The sequence below is a fragment of the Lissotriton helveticus genome, chromosome 9 (assembly GCF_964261635.1).
Source record: "Lissotriton helveticus chromosome 9, aLisHel1.1, whole genome shotgun sequence".
Classification (NCBI taxonomy): Eukaryota; Metazoa; Chordata; class Amphibia; order Caudata; family Salamandridae; genus Lissotriton; species Lissotriton helveticus.
In genome coordinates, this window is record NC_136070.1 from 907637307 (window position 1) to 907663184 (window position 25878).

General features: G+C 43.1%; 1 protein-coding gene across 1 annotated transcript in view; it reads right to left on the reverse strand.

Annotated features, from left to right (window-relative positions):
- Positions 1-387: 387 nt before the first annotated feature.
- Positions 388-25878, reverse strand: part of LOC144781982 (sodium/calcium exchanger 2-like) — a 1191301-nt gene continuing 1165810 nt past the window's right edge. The window contains exon 10 of the mRNA XM_078661082.1: positions 388-3000. Within this exon, the coding sequence (XP_078517208.1) occupies positions 2624-3000 (377 nt within the window). The 3' untranslated portion in view covers positions 388-2623. The remainder of the gene's footprint in view (positions 3001-25878) is intronic.

The following is a 25878-nucleotide window of genomic DNA, read 5'->3' on the forward strand; positions in this document are numbered from 1 at the left end:
AAGCTTTGTGTCTTCGCTACTCTAGAGAGATGTCCAACATCAGAGATGGCCCTACTCACGCGTGAGGGATTTTGAGAGTTAAGCCCCGAATTATCAATGGGATGGGGTGTAAATTTTGATCTCTGCCCATCACAAATACAGAGGGAACGAAATTCCAACTTGTGCAGAAAGGACGAGATGAGGTATTAACCTAAGGATTTTCGTTTTAAATGTGGTAACTACTACAACCCAACAATTTTCCCCAGATAGATTATGCAAGGAAAAACCTGAAAACATTTAAGATGGTAAAGTTCTCATTAAAAAAAAGGCAAAAGAAGCTTCATTATCTTAAAATAAAAATCCCAATAGGAGGCGTTTACAGCATCTGATAAATGTTGCTCGACAGGGAAATGCCAATGGTAATTATCAAGGTTGGTACATACTGCCCTTTTTCAACCCAACTCGCAATCAGGGCCATAGAGGGAACATCTCCTGGGAAGTTGCTTGTTGGCTTGTCAATTGGGTATAGTTCCTATACTGTCCATTTTGATAATAATTCTTTAAATCTCTCACAGAATGTAGAACAATAATTTTTTATCAATTATTTTCGTTTTCGGGCCAGTAAGTGTTGCAAAGGCCACCAGCCAGCCTCCTTTACGAAGCCTCTCAGTTTATCCTCTGCCTCAATGGAAACCGAGGCAGTCACCTTACAAACAACGCTTTGAGCACCGTCTTAAAACATGTGCTTCCAATAAGGGGCATGTATGGATTGGAACCCAAGAAAAAAAATGAATAACGAGACATAAAATATAAATGTGCAGAAGACAATATGGTAGAATATATGCGGACCTTTGAGAATCAAAATGGCGGCCAAACTAACCGTGGCTTCTGTGTATACGTTTGTAGCATAAAGGTTTTTATAATCTATGGTTGCGCAAGTTCAAATAGTTCTTGGAAAAACACTTTAAAATGGTGTCAAACAAACTGATGTCCCACCACTGTAGACATAACTATTTTGCTTCAGATAAATTAAAACTAGTGCCTAGGATCAAACAGTGATGTCACCATCCTGCAACATCAGTTTAATTCTAATGAGACCTGTTCTGCGACATCTGCTTGATTTTTCTAGACAGGGGACCGACGAGACAATTATAAAGTTGATTTTCAACTAGAAACATTCATGTCCCAAATATATTAAACAGAGGCGACCAGTTTGAGAAGCAGCATAAAATGTAACCGTTTCCTATTTTAAAACACGTTAGAATTTCCCTCTAAAAGTGGTCGTTTTTTCCCCAAAATCGTTTTGCCATTATAATCAAATGTTATAATATAAATCTTGGTCCAGATGTTAACCGAGTGTACGGCAGTCCTGTTCAACATGTTAGCGTAAATACAAAGCAATGTTCATTGGATGGAATGCATTGTTTGGCCCATGCACCTGCTCACTCAGTTCGGAAAGTGTCAGCTCCCCTAGGCCATTTGTTTGCTAACACACGTGACACAAAAAGTTTATTAGCCTGGCAAACACTCGTCAGGCAGCAGGGAAAAGCAACAGACCGACGACCTTCACATCTCTCCTTTCGTTGCATTTCACCGTGGGACCCACAGTCCAAGTTGTGCGTTCAAGTGGCAGGCAGAAGACAACACCGAACAACGAGGCCAGGTCAGGACACACACACCACTCAACTTTGACTGTCCCACGAGCCAATCAGAGCTTGCTGTCGAGGCTCCACCCACAATATGGTACGTCATGAGGGTAGGTCACATGATACGTCACGTGGTACACGGAAGTCCACAGTGCTGTTTCAACCCTGTCCTCTGTGGAGTTAATGCCAGATGCGCCTGGTATTCCAAACGTAGAATGCATTTCTACTCTTGCACATAATTAGAAACTCTTTTTTTGTAAAACTGTTCCCCACCCACACCCCCTTCTCAAGGAGTAACCACAACAACAAAACAAGAAAAAGCAGTGCTCCAGAATCAAATACACCGTTGGATAAAGCGCCCAAACAGCTCGGGACTGAATGGCCATTTAAGGCATTTGCAGGAGTCCTGTAAGGAAGGCGTAGCCAATGACGTGACCCCAGAGTGAGGGGGTCGGGGGCTCTCCATTTAAAGGGAGGGAGACTAAGAAGGAAAACAAGGGGCTCCACATTTAAAATAGGTATCGAGCTGGACAGAATATGAACACAATTCACCAGCTCATCTGGCACTGAAATAAATAGCATTCAATTAATAAATACATCATCAATAAATATTATAAAATAATTGGTCAAGTGGGGACGTTTTGTGTTTCACTGAAAATCAAATGGCAAATGACTGAGCAGGAAAATAACATTCTTGGCTAGTTGACGCTGTACATTCAGAAGCCCTTAATCTCAAAAGGTGAGTCATCCTTCTATTTTTTCTCTCCCTCTGGTCACCTCCCCTGACAATTCTGCAAATTCGAGGTTTAAAGTTAAACAGGCTATTCTAGTTGTAGAAAGGTGGGGGGAGGTAATGAAGAGGTTGCAGGACTTTATGCCCTAGGAAAAGAGGACCCATGTAGGGAATTTGGAATATTCCAGGCACCGCTGGTCCAATGCGCAGAGGCTCCTTCTTAAGAGATCTTGCAAGTAAACATAGTCCCCCATCTGGCAGAGTCTTAGAACCCTTTGATATGGCAGTAGGCCTCCAGGCTGGAGAACAGGATGTAGAGGAACCAAAGGCCGACGAAGAGACATGAGGTCAAAATCTTGGCGGTTCTGGATCCTCCAAGCTCGCCCCCTATGCTCGGCCTCCGGCGATACATCAACACACTGATGCAAACAAACGCAAAGATGGTGAACAATGTGACAGAAAAGGCCAGCGACCCAGGCTCCACCTTGAAATCCTTCCCCTGGACAGCCCAGTAAATGGCCGCCACAGACCAGGCCACTCCGATCCCCAGGAACACATTGACGGCGTTGCTCCCTGTCACGTTGCCAATACAGGCATCTGCATACTGATCCTGCATCGCCGCCACCTTGCTGGCAAAGGTATCTGAAAGCATAAAGACAAAACTTCAAAAACAGCCCTTGGTGTAAGGAAGAACATTATGAAAGTTTGGTGTCATTCGTGCCATGTGTTCAGATTGTAAGCAGTTACCAGTTACTAACAAGACTTGGAGCAATATTCATTTCACTGACTGACACACAAGGCTGATTGAATTTTGCTATTTATTCTTCTCAGAAAAATAAAAACAATATGTTGCTACATGCTCTGCAATAAAACACCAGAAATGCCACTGATGCTGTTCGCTGATGACATCATAGATCAGACAAAAAATAGACAAAAGGTTACTTACTTAGTAAATCTTGTTCTTGGACTCCGTGAAATGCCTATTGGAAGGGACTGTTGCTTTACTGTGACATGATTGAAAACTGTTTGCCCTAGGTTGTTAGATTACATGAAGTGAACAGGGTGAGCGGACCTCAAAGAGTTTTACTCCACAGGATTCCACGGAGTTACATACAAACTGCAAGATTCTGCGGCGTTCTGCCTGTCGACGTAGCTGCCATTCATTGCACCTCATCGCGCGTCAACAAGCCACGAATACCTGCTGCAATTAAAGATCCTGGCGCCAAAGTGAGTGAGGCTGGGGAGAACATGGCATGAATTACTGAATCAATCTCCATTTATCTCCTTCCTTTTGTACTCCCACATACTCAATAATGGCTCTGTAGAACAGCTCATGCATATGATACCTACAGTTTCAGAAATTATTTATATTTTAGAAGACCTATGAGAAAAGAGGATCTGAGGGTGGAGAGAGGGAACAGGAGTCTAAGGGTTAAGAAGTGCATGTGCATTTTTCATAATGTGTCATCTGATTCTTGTCGTCTGTCCCGGCTGTGGGAGCCAATACCCAAGATGAAGACTTTGGGAGATAGTGAAAGCCTAGATTCAAGACAGCATCAATATTTGACCAAACACATAATCCACTTTGGAAGAGGTATCCAGTGAATGGCATTGGCAGTTTGCAAGTGTAGTAGCCATAGATGTTGCTTTCCTTCCTGTGTGAAGAGCTTTCATGGGTCGGTGTACACTGGATGTGAGCCCTTGAAGTGATGATGGAACTGATCCACTGTGATGGAATAAATGAAAACATTTTCACACAAAGCATTACCACCATAGCTTGCAAACAGAAAATAAAGCCAATCTGTTTTATCCTGGCATGGTAGCACTTGGAAGTTCTTTAACTATAGCAAGTCTGAGGAAAAGTAGAGAGAGAATGACCCAAAGTCTAACTGCAGAAAAAGCAAGTCAGATGCTTTCTCTCACAGGAAGTTATACCTTCGATGGAAAGGGAAGACATAATATTCCACTTCTCTTCGGATGTCAAATCCTTAATGAAGGATAAAATTGACTAAATCCATCACATTACCTTCTAATTTTAAGTATTCATGAAAATTCAACCTAGTTGGATTGCTTCCATAAGTCTTAACAATGTCTCTGTCACGTTGAAACGTGTTTGCTGTATAACGCGAAACTACATTCTCGGAATAAAAGACAATAAATTATTTTTTTGTTAAAATCACATTCTGACATCAGAAATTCCTGCAGTAAGAAAAAATACTACAGCTCACCTGGCATAGCTTACTACTAGTGAGTAATGGCATCACAGTCCCGGCCCATAATTCACCTTATGTGATTTGGCTAGCACTGACAACATAGCAGACGTTATCACTTGCTTTACTTTCCACTCCATGTGAGTTATCACTAATCTGTAAGCATCACACTCAACAGGTTATATCAGCAGATATCTGCACAAACATACACTGCACTGATACCACAAATACATGTTCCCATTACACACACACACACACACACACACCCACACACGCGCACGCACACACACACACACACACACAGGCACCCCATATCATACACCTTTTTGAAAACATGCCACAGTGCACAACAGCCAGAATAGTACATTCACACCCAACACAGCATAGCTATACCATGCAGTCGAGTAGCACCAAGCACCAAAATAGACCAAGAAAAGCAACATCTAAAACAGAAAACTTAAAGGCAGAGCCTGGATCTTTCATTCAGTGCTGCCCAAATAAGTCTCCGACTGGCTACTCTGGCACTAAAAGGGGCATAGGACTTCTAGGTAACTAAAACACAAATATATTTGCCAGGCAACGGGCACACAGAAAATGAAGCTACATAAGTCATCTTGATACAGCACTCTGGCATCACGATTCAAACCCATAGCTCACTAGAGATGACTCACTCATTTAACAGAGGTGCATTTCTTCACCGCAATGGCTGCACATTTCTGCAACCGGAATCAGGCTTCGCTCTGGGTTGAAAACCTCAGGACCATTTGGAAATGTACTCCGGAACTACCACTTCAATGTCAGTTTCAATACTTTATTCGATTTCATAATAAAATCATAAAAGTGTAATGTATTACATTGTAAAATCTTATACATGATATGGTAAGAACAGTTCATAAGACAAATAATTTCTTTAAAAAATAGTGCCCAGTACTAGTCAAGAGCAATTTAAACTTTTCTTTCTAGCATAAAATACAGGCCACAAAAAGTAAAGATAAGCAGGGCAGCATTGTGTGAAGTTGAGCGATCTTAAAATAGGCAAAATATAAAGTTTTCTCAGAGTGCAATATAATTTGCAGAAAAGAACGACATGCATAGTACTCGGTGCCAACAGGGTATCACAGGGACAATTTATTAATTTTGCCGACCAATCATTAATTTCAGGAAAACGAATTAAACGATGATAAATATCGATTCTAAGCGGGTGAGTCTAAATCTATGCCTTAGAGTTGAATACAGTTTTAAGATAAGGTTGCATTTCATATGCAGTTAGAATGGCTTGGTTTTTTAATATGCTAGGCTTTAATATTTCAGTGGTCAGTCCGATGTCCACATTTTGTGCCATAAAAAAATGCACTGCAGCATTATTAAATCTGTAAGGAATGGGACACCCAGTTCCACATGGCAGGCAACTGCAGAAGAACTCTTTGGAATGGCAAGAAGATACTTTAAAATTCCTTTTTCACTATCTGCAATGCCCTACAGGTTGTATGTCCCCACACTCCCACCCCATATAAAGCAACGCTCACACATTTGGCTTTACAGATCTTTATAATTTCATTGGGTGTTCGTACCCATTCTTCTGGCTAAGTTTTGTAAAGCAATAGTTTCTTTTTTAAACTCTAAATTCTTATTGGAAATAGTGCAGGTCCGTGAGCCTTCTTTGTCAAATAAGCCCAAATATGTCAAATAATATGTCAAATAAGCCCAATATGCCCAAATAAGAAAAGGTATTTGTAAAACCAATATTTGTGCCCTTGATTTTAAATCCTGACACATTGCTGTTCTTCTCCCATATTTCATGATGAACATTTTAGATTGGTTAACTAGGAGACCTAAGTCCTGCATATAATCCAACAAGTTTGTAAGAAAGCTCTGTAGGCCCAGGGGTGTTTCGCCATAAGTACAGCATCATCCAGATAGAGGAGGGCCAGGACAGGTCGATTTCCAATCTGAGGAAAGTCTTTGCACTGGGTGGCTAGCACAGCCCATTCACTGCTTATATATAATGAAAAAAGAAAGGGTGCTAAAACACAGCTGTCTCACCCCTATCTCTATGTTAAAAATTGTGTACATTCTCCTATAGTGCCGTATCTATCCATAGCTCTACATCAAGTATACAACGCTCTTAAAAAGTTTATAATCGATACCTCCACCCCCAAATCTCTCATAATTGCCCACAGTTTTGCATTAATGGCACAATTGAAAGCTGATGACAAATCAACGAAGGCCAGTTAAATGTTCCCCTCTATGATCTTGGTATACTTTCCAATTAGCATGCTTAGATTTAGTCCCTGCTCTATAGTCCCAATTCCAGGCAGAATCCATATTGAAAATCTGACAAGATATCATAGGATTCCGCCCAGTCCTGTAGCCTATTCAAGATGATGCAACTAGCTACCTTTGCTAAGGAATCGAGAAGGGAGATCGGCCTATAGCATGCAGGATTAAGACGATCTCCATTTTTGTGAATCGGTACGATAAATGATTCTGCCCACATAGGTAAAAAGTCAATGTTGCAGCATGCCCTCAATACAAACGTCAAGAAACGACCCCATAAAGGGGTATTTGCCTTAAACAAATCCAATGGTATGGTGTTAAGTCCGGGGATTTTCCCACCCTTACTTGCATTTATTGCCCTGTTAACCTTCTCCAAACTGAAAGGAGGGATGGTGGAGGCTTGGGGAATGACATTGGTATCGGTGTTGCAAATGGAATGGCCCACTCTGGCATACTAATGGCAATTGAGTAGATACCAGAAAAATATTTTGTCCACTCACTGCGATGTCATACTAATGGTAGATTGTGCGCTGTATGAATGGCAACTAATAATAATTAAAAAACCTCTGAGTTGTACATAAGCGCAGTGGAACTACTCCCATTACATGCCACGCCGTAGTGACCCATGGCATGCTAGGTAGGGTTTCGGAAATATTTGCCAAAAAATGACTTGCTGCTTTTATCAGCACTGCAGAACTGACCTGCCCAGGGCTGTGTTTTAGCATTACCTTCTTCAAACCACTCCCATTCCCCCTCGTGTTTGTTCTTTTTGCAGGGTTTGGCCATACTAAAATCAATCCTAGAAATAATTAGCAGGACGTTTGGCAAACTGGGAAAATAAAAGGAAGCCTACACCAGATTTGACCAAAGTCTGATCATGCCTAAGAGGCTATAAGCTGATATAGATTTCAGGTGCTGCTGTTTCTTCCCATTTCAAAACTGTCATGGTCTGGAGTCAACAAATTGATGATGCTAAAGGATTTAGGGTTTGTAAAGAGCATTCCCAAAGCATAAGCTGATATGATCATCTATTAATATTTAGAAGGGTTGGTCAAACACAACTTCTCCAAAGTCAGCTCTCAGAGAAACTGGTGTTCAGAATGCTGCCCTTGGACAGCACTCATTGGATTTGAGTTGAACACAATCATTTTTTTAACTGAATTATTCTTCCCCAAGAGGAAAACCTATACATTTATAAGTTTTAAAGAGTGCTGCCTTAAGTGGCCAGAGGAGGTCCCAGGAATCTAGCACTAGTAAAGAACTATGCCCACCATATTGCCACCACAGATCTCCAATCTTCACTTATTAAGTTACAAAATAGAAATAGGAATAATGCGAGACTGCTCTGTCCACTGCTGTTGTGTTTGGAGGAACTACCTGTTCCAGGATACCCTGCACCCCCTCGACGGAGGTGCTTGCTGCCACCAGCGTGCTTAAATCGCGTCAAACATCACCGCGACGCTGGACGGGCACGGGCAAAGCCCAGGCCAAGGACGTGCCTGTCCTTGCTCGTCACTGACAGGAAGTGACATGCAGGGCCACACCCCTGCTATTTGGACATCGAACAGACGACTACAGCTCCAAGGTACCTCCATCCTACTATAAACTCTTTTATCACATTCCATATTTTTTGCAAACAAGTATAGTTTATGGGGAATGGGTAAAAGGAAAGCCACCGACGCCCCAGGAGAGATTCAAACAGGGAAAGGAAAGAAGCTCAAAAGATTGGGAAAGCGGTCTAAGCTTCAAATTAGTACTCGATCTTTAGCCCGCATAGATGACCTGGTGAATGAGTGTGAGGCAATATTATTAACCCCTACTCCTTCGGGCTCAGAAAGCAGCATGTTAATTGAACCACTAATCTTGAGTCCTGGCGCGCAATGTAGAAACCCCACCCCCCATGTTCCAGACATGTTTAAGAAAAAAGTGAGGCCCAAGGGACCAATTATGGTTGGTGAAGCAGAAATTATTAGAAAACCTCAAACTACAGCCATAAGCTCTGACGGTACACATGTTATACAAATGGAACCTGCAAAAGAATGTTCCAATAGATTTGCTGCATTATCCTCGCTGGGCGAAGAGTGACTGGATGGAATCAACATTGAAAAGTCTGCCAACAAGAGTCATAATACCACCCCATATTGTTCATGTAAGAATATGTGTCCAGATGTTTACTCAGTACGGCTGACTAATCTACAAGCACAAACAACCAAGCTTACTGAAGCTTTTGAAGAAGTTAGCACACTCAAAAATCTAGTTGGAAATTTAACCGAGCTAATGAGGAATCATCTGCAAAACATTCCTACCGGTATAAGCAAACCTACACAGAACCTGCATCCACAGGAGTATACACCAACTAGCGTCGAAAGCGGGGAAGGTGAAAATAACAACATTGCATCGAACTATTTGACAAGCAACAAGGACATTAATAAACACCATCAAGTCATGACAATCACCAAAACCCCAGTACCAAGTGGTGTGAAAGAGAATAAGGGCTTTCTGGGGGAGCAAGTAGGAATTATCAGTTGTTCCCGAAAATAAGCTACCCCCCAGGGCCCGAACAAACTGACGCCCTCAGTAATCCAGGCAAAAAACCAACATGAATCATGCAGAACCAATTATTTTTAATTAATATGCCAAAGCTAACACTCCCTTCAGCAAGAGAGGACAACCTTACCTTACCTTGACTAATAAATGTATTCACTGGCTCAGACAGGTGCGCAAATGTAGATCAGTCATAAGGGAGGATATATCCTCGGCAAAAAGGTATTCGTTAGAGGGTTCCGAATTTGATTATGTTTGCCTGACCTTGGCATCTGGAGATTTGGTGGATAACTTTGTGGCTTTCGAGATCAGGACATCTAATTTGATTCCGCACAGATAAAAATTAAATACAATTCCCCAACCTTATCTATAAAGAGAAACCCAACAGTTTAAAGTGTATTAGTTAGTGAAGGATCTAGTTCGTCAAATATAGATTGATGTTTGATGAACTCAACCTCCCTTACAAACCAACTGCCAGTTCTATATATAGAAGCGAATTTAGAAAATGATTTACATATATTAACCCATAGTAATGTGAGCATGGTTGCCATTGAGGTAATGCCTGAACGAGAGTGTAGTGGAGTGGTTCAAGCCCACCATTGTTCCTGTGTCAACCCCGTACAAAAAACATTGTTAGGGGCAAATGGTGTACCTAATTCTACCACTGGTCCTGCTCAGTCACAGACCCCGATTATCTGACCTTCGTTACATGGAACATAGCAGGTTTGCATTCTAAAATACAATCCTCGTATTGGTTAGAATATATTAAAAAAACACGATATCTGTGTCTTCCAAGAAACGTGGTCATTAAATCCCATCTTTTATATAGGTTATATACATTTTTTTAAACCAGCAATGGGGGGACAAAGGGGCAGACCATCTGGAGGTCTCACTATTTGGGTGAAACAATCTATGACCTACAAGACTGAGGAAGTTTACGTGGACAGCCCCGATATCATGGCACAAATAATACGTGCCACTTTATTTTGGTAAATGTTTATGCAAGGGGATTTGCGGGAGGAAAGCAATCTACCACAGTCACCAAACTAGAACAATTTCTAGGTAACCAAAGAGGCGCAAGCAATGTGGTGACCGTGGGAGATTTCAACACTACAGCTGAACCTCTTGATAGGGAGGATGGCAATCTTAGTGAGGAGGAAGACGCCCAATGGAGCATTCCTTCACTAGAGCTGTCACCGATATGTAAATGGACTGAGGCCGCATTACAATTAAACATCAGCAACACCACTGGGTTCAGGCTCCCAACAATAGTCAAGTCAAATAACTTTATTCGGTTGTTTAAAATAACAACCATAAAAGCATTACACACAAAACATATATTGACTCATACTTACATAAAAGAGATAAAAACAGCTTACAGTAGGTGAATTACAAAAAGTTACAGGCAGAATGTACACTCAAAGTGTTAAAAGAGAGTTTTCTGGGGATATAAAAAGGTTAGTATTTTACTGGAAATATATCTTTTACCAGTACTGTTATCCTTCCATACTTTTCCTAAATTTTAGTGCTAATTTTAAAAAACTGCATGCAAATAAATTACAATCACAGCTTAGCATCTGAAGATAATAAAGTGCTGGTCTAAATTGAGAGAAATTCAATTTTTTAAGACAGGGTTTTAGGTATAGCCTCCGTGGTATAATATAGAATGGACAGAAAAATAAAAAGTGTGCCAGGTCTTGCGGAGACTTTTCGTCGCACGGTAGGATCCCTTAGGCACAGCCAGAAGTAAGTGAAATAAATCCAGGTGGAACCTTGTCAACAAAAAACGATCATAGCTTGTCATCTGCCACGTCAAATACGGTTCCATGAGCAGGGATGTTTTTAATAGCACATGTTTTCGTACACTTCCTTTCTTTATTTCACCAGCCTCCCTGGCTAAATACCTGGAGGAGATGAAAGCATTCCCAACAGTAAGGCAGAGCCTTTAACAACTAAATAACAAAATAAATGCCAGTACTGGAAATGTTTTTCTTTCTCAATAACCATACACTGATTGACAGAAAACAAAAAGTGATGTAGACTACTTTTTTTGTCTGAATTAATCAAAACAGTCTAACCTGTTTTTTCTAGCCATAAGAGTCTAGTAATATCAGCCTTGAAAATAACTGATAAAATATAAAGTGGTGAAATATAATGTTCTATGGCATTGTAAAAAGAATTATTGAAAAATGTAATCATTGTAAATATACTGGTTGTTGTGTATGGTGAATGTGTAGAGTGGGTGTGAGTGAAGGAGAAAATATCCGGAAAGTGGTATGTGTGAGAGTGCATCGTATGGTTTTCAATTTGTACATTATATGTATTTTTAATGTTGCAATATTGTGAAAAAAGAAAAAAACATATATAAAAATGCAGTTAAAGATGTGTTATTTTGAATAAATAAGAATTCCAATTTGATTAATTCAGACAAAAAAAGTAGTCTACGTCACTTTTTGTTTTCTGTCAATCAGTGTATGGTTATTGAGAAAGAAAAACATTTCCAGTACTGGAATTTATTTTGTTATTTAGCATTACAATTGAAAGCATTATGTTTGGAGAGAGGGCTTAGGGCTACAAATGGAAGAACGCCCTCAGATAGGTTGGGCTCTCCAACATTTAGTAATGGATCGAGAAGTAGCCGTATCGACTACATTCTCATTAACCTAGAACTGTGGTCATCCCTTATAGATATGGAGGTATGTGAACGTAATGAACGTGATCACAATTCGCTTGTGCTATTGTTTTTCTCCCTGGGCTCCAAAAAGGGCAGGCAAACAACACCTGAGAGTGAAATTGCAGACGTCCTATTGTGCAATAATCAGAGGCGGGTGAAATGGGATAGAATTGTAACAAATTCCAATTCCCTTTCACAAATGAAAGTTGCAGTAGAAAGTACCTTAGCAGATTTCCACATCATGTCTGCACAAGAGAAATGTTGTGCTGCAATTATCAAAGACCATGACGAATTGTTTGCAAAAATAATTTATTTTTTTACTAAAACATACAAACTGAATGATAAAGGACGAGTCAGTCAAGATAGATGGTATAATAAAAGCTGTAGAGAGGCATTTAGGCAGTTGTACTCAGCAATTAAATTAAAAGATATAGGCAGAATAAGAATTGCTCGTACCTTTTATAAAACTACCCTAGTCACAGCAAAAAGAGACTGGGATGAGCAAAGATGGTTAGAGCTTCTACAGGCCAGCAAGGGGAAAACATGCAGCACTTCTGGAAGTTGGTTAATTGGGGGAATTCTGGGTTAGGGCAAAACCATGTAATCATGTTGCCATGGCCACATGGGTCTCCTTTTTCGAGGAGCAATTTAATGCCAGTGCCAGTGATACTATTGATTTTTTAATTTCAAAGGCTGACCAGCCTCTACTGTTTGTTCAAGATGAGGTGGATAAAGCCTTGAAGGCAGTACCCAGGGGAAGAGCACAAGCACTAGATTGTTTCCCCGCAGATCTGTCTGTTCATGATCAGGAGAACTGGGTACAATACATTATTTGGCTATCAAATGCTATTGCAAATGGTGCCCCCATTCCAGAATCTTGGCGTGGTGCTGAAATCCTCCCCATTTATAAAAAAGGGTATCTTTCCTGTCCTAGCAACTACAGGCCGATTAGTCTTATTGATTCCATACAAAAGATTACTGCAAGGCTAGTGTTGAGTAGGATACCGGATTGGATTGAAACCGAAGATATACTATCGCCCCTTCAGGCAGGCTTTCTCACGAACACTAGCATCATTGACCAAATTTTTCGGTTTTTATTATTTACTGGCGTGTTGTAATAGCAGGTGGTACCATTCATGCAGCCTTAGTTGACCTTAAATCAGCTTTCGATATGGTCCCGTGCACAAAGCTATGAGAAGTATTGCAGCACCTTGGGATGCCAGCAGAACTCTTATCTATGGTTGCGAGACTGCACGAAGATAACTTCGCAAAAGTCCGATGGGGTACCCAGGGAGAAGTTACCCCACAGTTTCCAGTCACCAAAGGGGTGGCCAAGGGTGTGTTTTAGCCCCAACTTTATTTTCCCTATTTATCAACAGGGTAGTCAATTATTTTCAAATGTACCCGACGGACGCTCCTTAACTTGCTGGCACTATAATACTGCTACTTATGTTTGCGGATGACACCCTGATTGTATCAAAGACGCAAGTAGGGTCCTACGAACAAGGGTACGTGCTTGCATTTATTGCTGACTTAAGATCTCCGGCGGGGGGCACGATCTATGTGTCGGTACCGCGTTACAACTGCGCATTCTTTTGAAGCCTGATTCTGCGGGGAGCACGACTTTGTGCTTGCACCGAATTGTGCGTGTGTGTTGCTCTGATTATCTTAATCTGTGTGGGGCTCGATTGAGATGCTCCGCACATAGCGTTTTATTCTTTCAACGAAAGTGCTTGACATTGCGGCTCCTGTGTGTTTTCTGCTGTGAGAGGGCAGGGGGACACCGGCAGCAGGCTTTGTGTGTTTATGCAAACTTTTTTAATACGTACATCGCATTTTAAAATACAGTAGTAACACTCACTGTTTGAAATTTGCTCTTCCCCCTCCCCGTTCTTCCCTGAGCCTCGCTCGTGGGTGGAGGGAGGTCTCTCTATCCCTTTCCACTTCCGGCGGAAGCGGGGGTGAGCGGTCTAGTCAGCACACCGCCGCCTCCCTATATTAATCGATGTGCTGGTCGACGCGCAGCGGACGAGCGCAGCGGGGGCGACGATGGCGCGCCGGAGTCGCGCCAGAGTCCAGCCCGTCTGCGCTCGTCCGCGGCCAGGGGCCACATCCCTTGTTAGTAAACACTCAGCCTCTCTCATGACATACTCCAGAGATATCCTTATGGCCCTTGAACCTCCCCGATGTTCGCATACTATTCCTTTGGATGCTCAATCCTCCCCCTGCTCCTGTCTTGATTGTTCTTTCAGCCTTTTAGCATTACCTTCCCGGTTAGACATTTCGTCATCAACTTTTCCATGTAAAAAGAAACAGAAACTCCCCTCTAATACAATGAAGTTTATCAACTTAAACTGCAGATCCCTTCCTAAACACTGCAGAAATATTTTTGACCTCCTGGTTTCTTCTCAACCGGATGCCTTGTTTTTGACGGAAACCTGGTTAAATGACCACTCCGGTCCTGACATTGCTGCATCTCTTCCGGATGGTTATACTTATGTTTCCAGGAATAGAATAAAAAAGGAGGGTGGAGGGATTGCGACCGTTTTTAAAAAACACTACTCATGTAAATGGGAGGACCCACACATCCCCAACTGTGAAGCTGGGCTGTTCAAAATATCTTTATCTGCCAACTTCACGCTGTCTGGTGTCCTCATTTACCGCCCCCCGGGCCCAGCTGGTTTATGGGCGTCCTCACTTGCTGAGTATATAGCTCCACTGCTACTGAACTCAACAAACTTTGTTCTCGTTGGAGATTTCAACATTCATTTTAATGACAACGCGTGTCCCAGTAGCTCTACTCTGTTAGCTGACTTAGCTGCCCTCAACATTAGCCTGCATAACACCGGCCCCACTCATAAAGCAGGTAATCTACTGGATCCTGTGTTATCCAATCTTGCGGCGGTTGAGTGTAAGCGAGCTTTACCGGTTCCCTGGTCTGACCACTTTCTTGTGGAGTTTTCTATCAGCACCGAACCAGGCCCAACCTTTTCAACTATCCCAGCTAGACCTAGATTGACTAGAAATTGGAAAAACTTGGATACGAACAAACTGAATGCTGCCCTCTTGGTCTCTACACCACTTAGTGAGGTTAATTGTCTTGCGCAGGCGGACATTATTAATAACTGGCTTACCTCTGCTGTTGATTCATGCCTTCCTCTTCGTAAACAGAAATTTAATTTACATCACCCCCCGGCTCCCTGGTTTAATGACCAGCTTAAAATAGCTAAATCCGGCTGCAAACATCTTGAACGGAAGTGGCGCTCCAATTATGACCCCCTCCTCAAACTAGAATATAAAGCTGCGCTATCCAGCTATCATGCCCTCTGTAAAAATGCTAGAACGGAATATGTGAATCTCTCTATACTAAATGCTCAGAACCGCCCCAAAGCTTTGTTTAAGGTGGTTCAAGAACTCTCGGGCGCCACTAAGCAACCCAAGGCACCCTGCTTAGATGAGACGCAATGTGACGCCTTAGCCGATTTTTTTGTTTCAAAAATTGAAAACATTTACTCTGATTTCGGCTCCACTATTCCAGTTGTTTCTACCATTTTTCCCCCTTCGTCTAATTCCCAAACTTCGGATTCGGATCTTTGTACATTAGAATCTGGAATTATTGCCTGGACTCCCTTGACCATACTCACTTTACGCAACATCATGAGTACTATAAAATCTGGTTCTCCTTTAGATCCCATCCCCCCTCAAATTCTCTCTATCCTTGATTCCCCTTCACCTAATCTTATTCTGGAGCTACTTAACACCTCACTTAGGGAGGCTAAGGTTCCCAAATCATGGAAACATGCAATGGTTGTACCACTGTTAAAAAAAGCTAATGCTGACCCGAATAATCTGGCTAACTTCCGTCCTATCTCACTTTTGTCAGTTTTCTCTAAAATCTTGGAGAAGCACATTAATCAACAACTCACTAATTATATCGAAGCCCATACTATCCTAAATCCTTCTCAGTCGGGTTTTCGTTCAGGTTTCTCCACCGAATCTACATTATTGGGAGTGTCGGAAACTATTAGGCATCTGGTAGATAGAGAGGAAACCGTGGCACTTATCCTGCTGGATTTAAGTGCCGCATTTGACACGGTTTCCCACTCTATCCTTATTAACACCCTCAGATCTATTGGCATTTCCCATCGTGCCTTAGAATGGCTTATTAGTTTCCTGAGCAATAGGACGTTTCAAGTTTTCTCAGCCTCATCAGCATCCAAAACTCATACATCAGCATACGGGGTTCCGCAGGGTTCCATCTTGAGCCCCCTTCTCTTCAATCTGTACGTAAGACCTTTGGCTACGATTGCGGAGCAAGCGGGGCTCTCCATTTACTCGTATGCTGATGATACTCAGCTAATCTTTTTATTATCCACCAGTCGTACATCCCTCCCTTCCTCCTTACGTCTCGGGCTTAGTAAAATCTGTGCTTGGATGTACGAGAATAAATTAAAACTGAATGGAGGGAAAACTGAGCTTCTCCTGTTTGGTACAAACTGTGATTTATGGGGGCCCTCTCATTGGCCTGACCAAATGGGCACTCTCCCTTTGCCCTCCAGAACTGCTCGAAATTTGGGCATCATTTTTGATGACCAATTATCAATGAGGGACCATGTTGTGAAAGTCTGTGCCACTTGTACGGTCATTCTCAAGTGGTTAAGGAAAATCATCTGGATGCTCCCTCCTGACACCCAGAGAACCGTAGTCCAGGCACTAATCACCTCTCGCCTGGACTATGGGAATGTTCTCTTTCTGGGTGCCGGCAAGGAGATTGTCCGGCAACTTCAGACTGTTCAAAACATGGCAGCTCGCCTTCTTGGTAATATCCCGAGCAGGTCTCCTATCTCCCCCTTTTACGTAGTCTTCAATGGCTCCGTATTGAGAGTCGGGTTAAGTTTAAGGCTCTGTGTTTTATACACAGAATTATTGCGGGCAATGCCCCACAATACCTTAAACCCTTTATTACTTCTTATGCCCCTTCCCGTACTCTTAGATCATCTTTTCAATCCAAGCTTCTGATTCCTAGGATCAAGAGAGCAAGAATGGGTGGCCGCTCATTTTTCTTCTTGGGTCCATCCCTGTGGAACTCTCTTCCGCTCTGTCTTCGGACTGAGCCCAACTATCTGAAGTTCCGCGGGAATTTGAAGACATGGTTATTCAACCAGTAATTGTTGCAATTTCCTCACCTTGTTGGTCAGCGCCGGGAAACCTTTGGGTAGCTGTGCGCTTAATAAAAAAAAAAATAATAATAATAATAATAATAGGGCACTCAGGCGCTTTGAGGTATTTTGCCACGATCTCAAGTTGATGATCAATGTAGACAACACAACATTTATGGTACTGCATAAGCAGAATGCAGTCAAAGGGAGAATAGCTATGAATGGGAAGTTATTAGAACAGACAGATTTGTTCACATACTTAGGGGTTACCCTGAGTAGAAAACTAAACTGGAAACATCATATAGATCTTATGGCTCTCAAACACAGTCAACTAGCAGGGATTTTATTAAAAGAATATAATCTCTCACATACCAAGCCTATAGGCCCAGCAATCAAGATTTACAACACCAAGGTCAGGTCCTCCATAATGTATGGTGCAGAGCTCTGGGGTTTCAACGATCTTTCTCCGCTGATATTAGCCTAGAATAAATTTGTGAGAGCCTTAACTGGGTTACCACAAAGCACTCCGCTAACTCCTTTGCTATCGGTTGTATGACGTTTCAACGCATGCTTTTACCACGCATGCCTTTACAACGCAGGTATTACAACGCAAGTCGTTACAACGACTTGCGTTGTAGGGCGCTGGATAGTGGAATAGTTTAATTTTCTATTCCAACTCCTGTCCCCGTGGATAGTAGGGAAGGTGTTGGATAGAAAATTAAACTATTCCCTATCCAACAGCGCCCTCCAGCGAAAGTCGTTGTAACGACTTTCGTTGTAATTCCTGCGTTGTAATGGTAGTGCGTGGTAAAAGTTTCGTTGTAAACGATGTTCCCCTTTGCCATCTGATTTGGGCTGTAATTTGTTGGTGGAGGAAGTACGATTTAGACCCATAGAATTTTGGTGTCGAATATGGTCAACCCCGGAGCTTATACATTACGCAAGGGCTGTGAAGGACATAGTGGAGGCTAAATCCTGTAATGTTGTCTGGCTCCAGAGGGTTAAAATCATGTTGGCTGATATGGGCATGGGTTACTTGTGGGAAGACCCTGTTGGTAACCAGTTTTCATCCAAAAAAGAATTCAAGGAGGCATACTGATCGATTGTAAAGGCAGAGCACATATAATCTACTAAGACTTATTCTTTGACTGGTTTATTTTTGGAGCACAAGACTGCTCCCAAATGTGAACATTTTGGGGATTTTAGAGCCAGCGATAGGAGATTATACTTCCAGTTTAGGGTAGGCAGTCTTCCAGTTAACTTTTACGCATGAAAATGGTCGACCACGTGTAATAGTAAATGTTTGTACTTTAAAGAGCAGGATGAAACAGTACTACACATTTTATTTGTCTGCCCAATATACATAATTCCTCGTAAAGTATGACTAAAACAAATCTGTCTCCAAATGGGCACACGGCCGAGTGCTATAGCCCTGCGCATTCTCATGACCAACACAAATGAGTTATTTGTTATAGCTATAGACAAATTTTTAAGTTGGTCTTGGAGAATTCGTGCAAAGCTTGATAAAAATCAGATCACAGAGGTCAGAGCGAATGCCATGGACGACCCATTTCCTGTTAGTGATTTAGTATGATCAAGCCCAGGGAAGTCATTCTTGATATATTATAAAGTTTGTGCAATGACTAAAAGGAATAGTTGATTTTTTATGCATATCTATAAATGTATATGTTTATTGATTTTAACGGCCAATGTTTTTATTGATGATTTTATATTTTCTTGCTTATTGTAAATTTGTACAGTGTTATCAAATTTATGAATTATAAATCTATATTTAAATTGTTGATGACAATTTTTTTTTATATAATTGTTTGGTAGCATTGGTTATTGTATTTTATGGTAATTGGCTTTTATGATTGATTTCATCGAAATAAAGCTTAAATTGAATTGAACAACATATTACTTATATTTAATAAGGTAAGTAAAACGGATGAAACATAGTGCTCGGGCTGGAAGCTGTGAACAAATTATGTGAAATAAAAAAGAAGGAGATAGACATACTAAAAACAGATAAGGTTGTTTGGTCATAAGAAGACTAGGGTGGGCAGGAAAAATGAGTTGCTTACCTGTAACTGCAGTTCCCCAGTATTGGCATATCTCATAGATTCACATGTTTGAATCATTTCCCATTGTCGAATTGGGAGCCCCATGGTACTATATTAAAGCAGTATGTAATAGTATCATAGGCTATATTGCAATGCAAAGTCAGTTTGATCACCGATCTATGTCCTTTTTAAAAAAGAAGAAACTTGAACTATAGCCAATCAGGTGACCGCACCCTCGAGAACACTCCCAACAGAGGCTGAGTTCTCTCAGATTTTCGAGCACTAGTGGGAATTAATAATATCGACTTACGAGGGGAGCCTCTAAGGGGAGTTGAGGATGGTGGGTAACAGTGTAACACATATCTATAAACACACATATATATATACACACATATATAACCAGTATGCATAACTTAACATAAATAGCCTATATAGGAAGAGACATTTGTGCAGAATACAATTCTGTGACACACATTAGCAAAGACATATTCACATCACCCATATTTACAGAGGCTCGCCTCATTGGAACAGATGATGCAAAACCGCCTGTCCTACAGCTGCATCACTTCTCTGCACTGACTCTAGGCAGTAGTGCTGCATGACTGTGTGGGTATTCTTCCATGTTGCAGCACAGCATATCTTCTCCCCCGCAGGACCCCTGCAAAACGGAGCAACTGAGGTAGATAGTGCCCTCGTGGAGTGAGCCTTCACTCTTGTTAATAGTGGTTTGCCAGCTTTGCTGTGGAAAACACTGTATGGCAGCAGAGATCCATCTTGTGATGGTAGCTTTGGTGACTGCCATGCCTTTTTGAGAAGTGTCCATAAGAGACCAACAGCTGATGAGATCTTCAGACAAGTTTGGTATGTTGGAGATATAATTTGAGACAACGCTTAATGTCCAAGGTGTGGAGAGACCTTTTAGCTAAAGATTCCGGATTTGGAAAGAAAGTGCAAAATATGATAGGTTCATTAAGACGAAATTGTGATTAAACCTTGGGGATGAACCTTGGGTTTGTTCTGAGAAGCACATGATCATCAGTGCAGCACAAAAAAGGTTCCTGAATTGTAAAAGCCTGACTTTTCACCAACTCTTCTAGTAGATGTGACAACAATAGAGCAACCTTGCCTGTGAGAATTTTCAGATCTGCCCCTGTGAATTGGCACGAAAGGAGGGTGCATTATCTGCGAGAGAATCACATTGAGATGCCATTCTGGGGGGGGGGGGGGGGGGGGGGAATTGTTTCATTATTCTAGTTGAACAGAGAGAGGGAGAATAAGAGGAACACCTGTATCTTGAAATTGTGGCTAGGTAACTTTTACAGATGCATGCACCAATCCCGATCTAGCTAGTCAGAGTTGGTATGGCAGAATCTGTTCAGGTGACGCTTCCAAGGGATAGAGGCTAGATTGCGGATACTATAAGAAAAATCTTTTACATTTTAATTGGTTTATCGTGTAGAATGTCTCTACAGTCTTGGGAGAGATTTACATCTTAGAATTCAGATAGTATCGATCTTCATTATCAGTATCTTCCTCCTAGAAATTCACTTGGAGCTCTGAAGGACTGTTTGCACCCCCAAAAGGCTTGTTATGATGACTCTTCTAAGTCCAATACATTACTGGGTAGTAAAGTTGAGACCTTGCTTGGAGAGGTCACTTCAGGTTTTAAGGCAGTCTTAGTTATTTTTGTCATTTTAATGTTCGTCGACGACGTGAATGTAAACTCGGGCGTCAACAGTAAGTATTTCTTTGTCAACAGTGCTATCGTCGATGGGGTAGTTGTCCACAATGCTGTCATCCACGGTGTTGTCATCGATGATGCTGAAGCTGGTGGTGCTGCCGTCGTTGGTGCTATTGTCAATGGCTCTGCTGTTGACGGTGTTCCTGTCAACGGTGTTCCTGTCAACTGTGTCTTTGTGGATGGTGACTTCTTCGATATTGGTGCAGTCGAGGTCAACTCCGCCGCGACTGTGACTTAGTGGAGGAGATTACCTTGGTTGACGAAATGGGAGCATTAATAACTTCGATAGTTGAGAATCTCTATGACGATGGCCTCGAGGACACGATGGATTATACAATTCGATATGAAGCTGTACGCCGGGTCCATCAAGAAGGATTGTTCAAGTCTTGATTTTTTTTTTAAACATTGTTTTGATTTTCAAAGCTAAGGCAATATACATGAAAAACGGAAATAAGATTCAAAGCCAACACAGCAGTCACCGCAGAGCAAACATAACCTGACCCCCTTCCTCCACCCCACACCCCCTTCTCACAACTAAATTATTAAAGCAATTATATAATCTCCCCCATAGTCTCAACGGTAATACTCACTGACCTGATGCTCCTCACAAACTGTCCTGCTCCTGGACATGTGCCTAGACCCCCCCCCCCCCCACTCAGGTCCCTCACATTTTCTCATATTGCGCATGCATCTCCTACACTTGTGGACCATTTTTTCCGTGATCTTGCACAGTTCCATTCGTACCACTACACCCGGACAGTGAGGACTTCCCCAGTGTCTAGCAATAACTCTCTTAGGTACAATATAGCCGAGGTTGATCAATAGCTTAGTATTACAGGTAACCTCAGAACCCGTCCAGACCCCTTTCAACACCCCCGATACGGATATTGGCAAGGGTACCCCTGCAGCCTCTGCCAGAGACATCGTCACCCCATCCCAGCAGGGTTGAAGTTTTTGCCAGCCCCACAGTGTGAGAAAAAAGACTTCTCTGTCCAAACTGTTGGAGGCAACAATCACCCAATGCCCTACCTATCTTGTGTAGCAGGAATAATATGTCCTGTGCAGTTTATTCAATTGAATGAGATTAAAGTTAGCTCAGATGGCCACTTCCTTTGCGAATTGTAGGGCATCACCCCCAGGCATCATCCTCTAGCTCCTCTATATCCTCCTGCCATCATTCCCTCAAGCACGTCAGCTCCCCCTGTGTGTTTCTCATCACTGTACCACACGTAAGGGAGATGGCTTTGGAATCCAGGTGGCTGTCTAACAGCCGTAGTTCCAATGGTAATTCTTCCTTCATTTCCTTATCTCTAGGTATCCTGCCCTGCAGGTTGTATCTTAATTGCAAATATTAAAAAATTGGGAGGTGCTAATATCATATCAAACCTGTAGGTGTGTAAATAAAGCCAACCTTTTAGCAAACCCCATGCCAAACAGGGCTGAGAGGCCAATCAGGTCCCATTTTTTTAAACCTTGGTAAGACCAGTAAAGGACGAAGCCTTGTGCCCACCCACAGTGGGGTTCATTGTGTAAATCACTTTTCCCACCCCATCTCTCTTGTCAGTTTGTGCTAAATGGATAGGACCATGGCAGTAGCCTGGCGGTGGGGGGTGGGGGAGGGGGGGTATTTGGTGGTATATTTCCCCACACACAGCAAGTGAAGGTAACCCCTCCGCCCCAGTACCTCCCTTTCCATTCGATTTGTCAGATCTGTGACTGGGGTGTGAATGTTTGATTTGTTCAGCATTCCGGCCATCATCTGTTCTTTTTGCATTTCTCGCCCTAAGTGGGAAGGGTCTGCTCAGATGTGGGCCAGTCAAGCTAGCCTGGCTGATATAGGGTGATATCACAAAAACAGTCCTAGGATACTCATTTCTGTTCCAGTGAGGACCTGACCTGGCAGTTCATATTGGACTGGTCTCATGGGGAGCAGGTCAAGACTGATTTGCATATGGCTTGGTCTAAACTGGAATGGCGTGGCGTGCATAAAAACAATACATTTAACACAGATCTGTGACTGGGCGTGAATGTTTGATTTGTTCAGCATTCCACCCATCATCTGTTCTTTTTGCACTTGTTCTCCTAAATGGGAAGGGTATGCCCAGACATGGGTCCTGTGCTCTCTACGCCACCAGATTCAAGCTAGCCTGGCTGATGAGGGGTGATACTGTGAACACGGTCCCAGGATGCTAATTTCTGATCCAGTGAGGACCTGGCATGGCTGTAAACATGGGCAGATTTTGCAAATTCGCGATTCGCGAATTTGCGGATTTGCGAATTCGCGATCCGCAAAATTCGCGAATTTGTGCGAATTTGCGGATGTTTATATTTTTGCGTGTTCGCGGGGCGCTTTGCGTGTTCGCGGGGCGTTTCGGCATGTTCGCGGGGCGCTTTGCGTGTTCGCGGGGGGGTTTTTGGGGCGAGACCGTGATGCGCCCTCTGGTTCATCACTGCCACCCTCTCGTTTTTTATGCCCTTCTGCCCTCTGTACCACTCGTTTTTGTGCCTTTCTGCCCTCTGCCCCACTCGCGTTTGTGCCCTTTTGCCCTCGGCCCCACTCGTTTTTGTGGTCTTCTGCCCTCTGCCCCAATCGTTTCTGCCCTCTCTCCCACTCGTTTTTGTGCTCTTCTGCCCTCTGCCCAACTCGTTTTTGTGGTCTTCTGCCCTCTGCCCAACTCGTTTTTGTGGTCTTCTGCCCTCTGCCCCACTCGTTTCTGCCCTCTGTCCCACTCGTTTTTGTGCTCTTCTGCCCTCTGCCCAACTCGTTTTTGTGGTCTTCTGCCCTCTGCCCCACTCGTTTCTGCCCTCTGCCTAACTCGTTTTTGTGGTCTTCTGCCCTCTGCCCCACTCGGGGGGGGTCTTCTGTGCGAGTTCAAGTGCCTCTTGTGTGTATAAATGGTCAGAGACCGATCAGAGCAGCAGATGAAGAGAAAGAAGCTCCTGGTCACAGGAACAGCACGAGGATTGCGCTCGTGAAAGTCAAGGATACAAAGGCCTCTATCCAGCATCACAGCTGATTTTCGACGGTAGATTTGGGAAGAAGGCACACCTGCCCAGCCTCGACGACGCTCACGATTGTTTTTGGGCTGATGAATGCGTCACTGAATTGAGCTTCAACTAGTTCCAGCGACTATGTGTGTGTTACTATGCAATCGCGCCCAAGGGCGCAGGGGTCCCTTGAGTGAGCTGTCCATCATAGTGGGTAAATGGCGGGAAGACTGTGCACACCGTGAGTGTGTTGGCGGGGCTTCCATGCGGGTTCACATGCCTCTTGTGTGTATAAAAGGTCAGAGAAAGATCAGAGCCGCAGATGAAGAGAAAGAAGCTCCTGGTCACAGGAACAGCACGGGGATTGCGCTCGTGAAAGTTAAGGATGCAAAGGCCTCTATCCAGCATCACAGCTGATTTCCGACGGTAGATTTGGGAAGGAAGCACACCTGCCCAGCCTCGTCAACGCTCACGATTGTTTTTGGGCTGATGAATGCGTCACCGAATTGAGCTTCAACTAGTTCCAGCGACCATGTGTGTGTTACTATGCAATCGTGCCCAAGGGCGCAGGGGTCCCTTGAGTGAGCTGGCCATCATCCTGTAACTATTTCAGGATGGCGCCGGCAAGCTGCCAGCGCCATCCTAAAATACTTACTAAATTAGCTTCATCAGGAAGCACTAATAGATAAAATAAAGCAGGTGCTCGAGCACCTGCTTTATTTGATCTATTAGTGCTTCCTGTTGAAGCTAACTTAGTAACTATTTTAGGATGGCGCTGGCAGCTTGCCGGCGCCATCCTAAAATAGTTACAACAACTTCAAGCTTGAAGGCTTGAACTTTTGCCCCCCGGATCCGCCGCTCGCGGATTTGCGGATTTTCGGTAAATTCGCGGGAGTTCGCGGATTGCGAATTTACCGAAAATCCGCAAAATCCGCGAGCGGAACGGATTTTGTGCTCATGCGTACCTGGCTGTTCGGGCAGGACTGCAAACAAACGATGGATTTAGGCCCAGATCCTTGTACTGGGGTGAATGTATGACATTGTTCTACATTCTGTCCATCAACTGTGTTTTTTGCAATTTTCACCTCGAGTGGGATGGGTATGCTCAGACGTGAGTCCCAGGCTCTCCACACCACTGGAGTCAAGCTATCCAGGCTGATGAAGGCTGACAGCCAGAAACCGGTCCTTGGATGCTTGATTCCGGTCTGGGAAAGACATGGCTTGGTAGTTCGGACTGGACTGTTCCCATGAGGCACAGGGTCAGAGCTGATTTGCATATAGCCAGTGTCTAACCCAGGGTGGTGTGGAGTGCAAAAAAATGATGGATTTAGGCCCAGATCCTTGTACTGGGGTGAATGTATGACATTGTTCTACATTCTGTCCATCAACTGTGTTTTTTGCAATTTTCACCCCGAGTGGGCTGGGTATGCTCAGACGTGAGTCCCAGGCTCTCCACACCACTGGAGTCAAGCTATCCAGGCTGATGAAGGCTGATAGCCAGAAACCGGTCCTTGGATGCTTGATTCCGGTCTGGGAAAGACATGGCTTGGTAGTTCGGACTGTACTGTTCCCATGAGGCACAGGGTCAGAGCTGATTTGCATATAGCCAGTGTCTAACCCAGGGTGGTGTGGAGTGCAAAAAAACGATGGATTTAGGCCCAGATCCTTGTACTGGGGTGAATGTATGACATTGTTCTACATTCTGTCCATCAACTGTGTTTTTTGCAATCCTGTAGGAACACAGCATCTGCCGAGTAGTGTGTAAGAGCTTTGCCCACCATCCCTCCCCTAATGGTGCTACCCAACCTACTGAGGTTCCATGAGAGCAACCTATGGGTATGTGTCTTCATTATGCCACCTACTG